Source organism: Larimichthys crocea, chromosome XVI (assembly GCF_000972845.2).
Source record: "Larimichthys crocea isolate SSNF chromosome XVI, L_crocea_2.0, whole genome shotgun sequence".
NCBI classification, from domain to species: Eukaryota; Metazoa; Chordata; class Actinopteri; family Sciaenidae; genus Larimichthys; species Larimichthys crocea.
The window spans coordinates 12,357,955-12,364,033 of NC_040026.1; the positions used below are offsets into that span (position 1 = coordinate 12,357,955).

The window sequence follows — 6,079 nt, forward strand, 5'->3', positions numbered from 1 at the left end:
GTCTTTTTTTATTGTGTCTCACCACCAACATTGATACAGCCCAAGTAGGCCGACATAGCATGATGGGCATACAGTATTTCAAACACATGATGAGGACATCGCCTGATGGTTTTCTGATATCCAAGATAATACATGAATAGAAAATGTTGTTTACCTAATTAATTTCCTGTCCTTAATCATTTTTGAAAATTGATTTGATGACGTTTTGACAACTGAGCTTTGACACAGATTTATTGACACCCAACTTCACAGGAGAATTGGCTTCTCAGGGCCATTCCTTCTTAAAACCTTCAACAGCCAGTGATAGTCAACAGAAATAAAGTACAAGTAAAACCTACTGCTGAAACATTGATCTGTTATTACAGGTTAAAAGGCTTAGGTTTTGAAATGCTGAGTAACAGATTATACTTTGTACTTTGTACTTATTCTACATTCTTCGATTCTTAAACTCTAGATTCTAAATCTTGTAACCATTTGGCTGCCAAAGCAGAAGTGACTGTTGAAACCCCTACAGCTGTTTAGGTCATGGTTTACTTCTGGCCTGCAATGTGCTTGTTTAAGATGCCCTTGGCAGTACCAAGGGCAGCTTCAGCTGCGACAGGTATGTGAGGTGTGACGCCAGTTCCCTCCCAGGCTGGACCGGCTGAAGTGTCGGAGTGGATAGTGGGGATGCTGAGGAAGATGTCGGTCTCGCCAACTTGGAAATTCTTAGCTGGGTGGGATGCCCCGGAGGTGGTCTCTCCCACAATCATAGCACGGCCGAGCTTCTTCATAATGTAAACAAACTCCTCTGCAGCACCGGCAGTTGCTCCGCTGGTCAGGATGAGCAGGCTCTTCTTTGAGCCGTACCTCGTGCCTGAGGGAGAAGTTAAGATGGAAGCAGAGTAAGGTCAAAAATGTGAGGTGATTGGTGCAAAGTGAAAAGGGTCAATGTTGAATCATATATAATAATACATACTAATATAATAATGGTTAGATTAGAGTAGTGAATTGTGTAGAAAAGAACAAAAAGGTGAAGGTAGAAGCAATTTTGTAGCAATCAAACCTCCCTCCAAAATGCAGATTAGCATAGGAGAAATAAAACTTTCTTGCTAAACAAAGATGCCTTTAATAGTGACTCGGCCCACCAGGATGACTTTAGCTACTAAACACTATGTTCACAAACAGGAATGTAGGGCACTATACACAATGAATAATATAACAATGACTTGATCTTTGTTTTTTTTATTACCAGTGAGAGCAGGCAGGGTCTGAAGCTCTGTGGTGGTGCCGGATGGTCTGTCATACAGCTTGTCCAGCACAATCTGCTTGTCAGCATCAAAGAAGTAGGAGCAGAAACCTGAGATGGCTGTTGTTGGGCCTCCAATGTTGTTCCTGTTAAAAAATAGTTACAGAGCAATCATGGAAGGGTTAGATTAATGAAACTGAATTATCCTTGGTGAACCTTTTATTTATACAGGCATTGCTGGGTTAATACATGATGTTTTTAAGTAATAAGTTATGTCTAAATGAGCTTATTGAACAACTTATCATAAAAGTCCCCTATTTCTCTATATCTAGACATGGACTAATGAGCTTTAGTAGTTTTAGCGGATGATTTGTCTTCCAAAATGGACACAGCATTGACTAGAAAGCTTTGAGTTTGTCACTCTATGAGCAGGATTACCCACCTGAGGTCAATGATCATGGCATCAGTGTTGACAACTTTGTTCCAGACATGCTCAACAATAATCTGGGCAATGGCCTTGACCTCCTCAAAGTCTCCGAACATGTCAAAACGCAGGTAGCCAATGTTGTTCTCAAATACGTCAGTTTGGAAGGAGACTTTGATCAGCTCAATGTACATCTCTGGAGAATAATTCTGTAGGTAAAAGTAAATCATAAAAAAAATGTTCAACACAATGTGACAATCATTAATCCACCATTATTGATCACAATGTTGAGCTCTATGTGAACAACTTGTAAATAGAAACTTTTGACAGTAAATATGAACTCCATTAAAAACATCTAACAAAAATATCTGTGTTTGAACATTAACAAGCAACAGTGACAAAGGTCTCACCATGGGTGGCAGAGCTGGAGTGTTGCTGGTAGTTTTGAGGCCCTTGTCCCCGGACAGGGTCTTTAGGTCTGCAGACAGTTTTGTCTCCAGGCTCTCCTTAGAGACAACAGTGCTATACTCGCCGCTTGCTAGGAGTCCTTTCAACTTTTCTGCAACATCAGCCCCGATTTCTTCAAAGGCATAATTGTCAGCAATCAGGGTTGCTGATCCCTCAATGATGGCTGGAATTTGGGCACGGAGGTTGACGATCTTGATGGCAGTAGCAAGGGCATCCTCTGCGTTGACACCCACATCAGGGGTCACACCTGTAATCTCCCAGGTGGAGCCGGTGATGGGGTTGATAGACTTTGCAGTTGGCACTGAAATATAGAAGTCAGTGTCTGCCACTTTGATTTTATCGACTTTCACAGAACCCCCAGCGGTCTTCTCACCCACAATGGTGGCCCTCTTCAGGTTCTGGAGGCAGTAGGCAACATCCTCAGCAATGCCCTTGGTGTTTTTGCTAGTGAGGACAATAAGGGGTTTGGTAATGCCATATCTGTCCCCCAGCAGTGTGGTCATAGACATAAGCTTCGTAGTGGTGTTTGAGGGACGGTCGTAGATGCTGTCAATATGAATGGAAGGCTCGGCTTCAGTGAAGTAGGACACAATGTAGGGAATCCCTGAGATGTCCCCACTGCCAGTATAGCGCAGGTCAAAGATGAGAGCTGAGGTTGGCAGGATTTTATTCCAGACCAGATCTAGGAGTAAAGGGCCAACCTTCTCAGCAGCCTCTGCTCCAAGGATGTGATCGATCCTCAGGTATCCAATGTTGCCCTCCAGGATGTCGAGTTTTATTGAAGTCTGGAGGACAGCAACGAGCTGCTCAGGGGGCAAGGAAGGCATCTTTGGGGGAGCCGCAGGGACGTAGTTTGGCTCAAAGGAGACCATCAAGCGTGGGTCACTGACTGTGGTCTGGACTCCAGCACTGAGGACATTAGCCAAGGTTTCACTGTCTGGGATGTTGAGAACCTCAGTGTTGCTGCTGGCTGCTTCAATTGCCTCCTTCATCCCCAGCAGTTTCTCTGGTGAGCAGTAATTGTCCATGACGATTTTTGCCATATCTATGATGAGGCTGGGATCAAAAGAAGCATGGATAAAGGCAACATTTCCCAAAACTAGGAGAGATGCCACCATAAAGAGAGCCTTCGGCATTTTTGCTAGTTTAGTCAGATAAAAAATCAGTAGATGGGAAGTGGAGGTCGGTCAGTAAACCTCCTTCTCCGAAGAGGTTCTTTGTCAAATGGCACTGTTTTGGCTGCAAGACTTCTGTTAATACACACATAAGAGGATTTGCTCCACAATAAACCTCTAATCGTATTATCCTGAGTGCTTCTGTAAGGCAATAACAACTTAGCCAAGTATGTGTTGCAACAAGGGGGTGTTGCCAAAGATGGTCTTAAATTCGCATAAGGTATTTTGAACACCTATTTAAAAACTACCTGTGTCAAATAACGCAAGCTTTGTTACTGACAACTATCTAGAAAGAGATTGAAGGTGGTGAAAATATCCATCCTGCTAGGATAATTCACTGTTCACTTATTGGTCTTTGGCGTCAGCATTCATAAGCAGGAGTCATTGCTTTGTGTCCTTTGTGCCTGATTTGAAGATGACAACACAATAAAACGCTTGATTGCCATATAATTAAACAAAAGAAATTATAGCTGTCATGTACTCATTAATTTTTTTTTTATTGTCCAAGACAAATGGACAAATGAAAAAACAGTGGAAATGTAAATAACAAATAACTCATAACCACTAATTTTTTTTATTGTTTCACACATGGTGCACAGATCATAGCATTTGTTCAGATGGTGTAAGTTGTCTCATGTGAGATTCAGCTTAGGTTTGTTTGGTACTTGCTCCCTCTGCTGGAGGTGTTGTAGTTAAGGAACACAAAAGCTGACACATTATTATAGCAACTGACTAAAACACAGTGTAAGCAATAAATCAACACATTTTTCAAACAAATTACAAATAATCCTAAATGAAATGGAATACATCAACGCACATTTTTCACCAAATGATCAAATAATTTTTCATGCATTGTTAAGGGCCAACAGAATATTTATATGCAGCATTCAAAACATAATCAAAAGGAAACAATATTAAAACACAAGAGAAAAAGGCAACTTTATATGATATAAATGAAAATATGTAGGTGAGGTGGGGAGGTATAATAAAGGTCATCATTATAGGCTAAATAAAAAGCGCAATTACACAAAACACATATTTTTGGTGAATCAGTGGGACATTGTGGTTTTATTTAAAATAATTGCTCACTGAAATTATGTCAATAAGTTATTAGACATTACATCCTCTTTACATTTTTAATGTTAAAGTAGATAAGTAGATTTGAGGTTTGATCCTATCCGCAACTAATATATTCCCTTTTGTAATGCGATCACTCATTCAGTACAAGACAATCTGGCTGAAGGCATCAGCTAAATGACTTAAATGTAAAAGTACATTTCGTAGTGGAGACAGCTGGCTGGTCTGTGATTCTGGGAGATAATGTAAATGTCAAACAGATACAGGTTGCGGAGGACAAACATTTTGTATTTTAACTCATGTAAAATTTCTCCTATCACCATATTCTTCTGAAAAGGCCTCTGAAACCATACATAGGCTATGTGACTTTAAAACCAAAACTAGACAAATTAAATTCTTCTCATGATGACACCTGGAACTTATCTGCGATACATTCGTACCTTAAATAAAGGATTAATTTTGGTGGATAAACACAAGACACATTAACTTATAGTTTTTAAAGGAAATGAGAATACATGATACATGATTACAACTATTTTCCTTGCACTCTCTTCTTCAGCCTTGCTGCTATGATTCTCTGTGCTACAGGAAGAGCATCATTTGCCTGGGCAATAACATGAGGCTCAACCCCTGAAACACTCCACACTTTCCCAGTGATTGCACTCAACACAACCTGGTTAGGGATGGAAGCATACATGACACTGTCCCTGATATGATAGATTCCACTTGATAGAGACCCTCCAATCGTTGGTTCCCCAATGATTGTAGCCCTGTTCAGATCTTTCATAGTGCGGGTGAACACTTCTGCTGCTGACCCTGTCATATGACTGGTGAGGATGTAGACGTCCTTGGAAGACCCATACCTTTGACCCCTGACTTGAGGCAATGTCATGACCTCTGTCATGGTCGTTGTGGTGCGGTCAAAGACAGTGTAAAGATGCCGCAAAGGTTCAGCATTAAAAAAGTAGGTGCACAAGAGGGGGATTGCTGTTGAATATCCACCAGTGTTGTACCTCATGTCAATTATAAGGGCATCTGTGTTTACTATCTTGTTCCACACTAATTTTATCAGCTGAGGTCCAGTGGCCTTTACCACCTCTACATCTGCCATCATATCAAACCTTAGATAGCCAACATTACCTGGCAGAAGCTCAATTTTAAACAAAGCGTCAATCATATAACCCACTTCTTCAGCAGTAGGGATCTTTGGAACATTATGAAGCGAATCAGGCTCAACATCGCAGTGGAAGACATGGAGTCGGTGATCGCCTGAAGTCTCTTGCAGGTCTGCTGTCAACTGGGATGCCAAAGATTCAAAGTCAACGACTGATCGGTACATTCCCTCAGCCCATTTGCTGACCAGTACCTTGCTGACTTCTAGTGCGACTTCATGGATTGCGTAGTGTTGTTCTAACAGTTGCCCAGTTCCCTCTATGAGGGATTTAAGCCCTTGGTGAAAATCTGCAATCTTGTGAACATACTCCACAGCTTCCTCGGCTAACACAATGGCATCAGGGACCACACCACCTCCCAGCCAGCATTCACCATTGTTGTCTAAAAAGTTTATGAAAGGTACAGTGATGGCAATACCTGTTCCTTCTATCTGAAACGTCTTTGAATGCATCAGGGTACCAGATGTAATTTCCCCAACGACTGTGCCATAATGTAAGGACTGTATCAGGTAAGCAAACTCCTCGCCGACACTTG

At 41.5% G+C, this 6,079-nt stretch overlaps 1 protein-coding gene across 1 annotated transcript; it reads right to left on the reverse strand.

The window, feature by feature from the left end:
- rbp3 (retinol binding protein 3) lies at window positions 1-3,332 on the reverse strand. Its single transcript, XM_010742902.3, has 4 exons — window positions 2,063-3,332; window positions 1,671-1,861; window positions 1,232-1,374; window positions 1-856 (listed from the first exon to the last, which is right to left on the reverse strand). The coding sequence occupies exons 1-4, from the start codon at window positions 3,254-3,256 to the stop codon at window positions 531-533; spliced, it is 1,854 nt and encodes a 617-aa protein (XP_010741204.2). The 5' UTR covers window positions 3,257-3,332; the 3' UTR covers window positions 1-530.
- Between the last annotated feature and the right edge of the window lie 2,747 nt (window positions 3,333-6,079).

Bases quoted from the DNA above. Each gene is read 5' to 3' on its own strand.
- rbp3 (XM_010742902.3), bottom strand. From the start codon at position 3,256: ATGCCGAAGGCTCTCTTTATGGTGGCATCTCTCCTAGTTTTGGGAAAT. The intron at 1,862-2,062 runs GTGAGACCTTTG...TTTTACCTACAG, and splicing joins CTCCAGCTCTGCCACCCATG to AATTATTCTCCAGAGATGTA. The intron at 1,375-1,670 runs GTGGGTAATCCT...ATTTTTTAACAG, and splicing joins GCCATGATCATTGACCTCAG to GAACAACATTGGAGGCCCAA.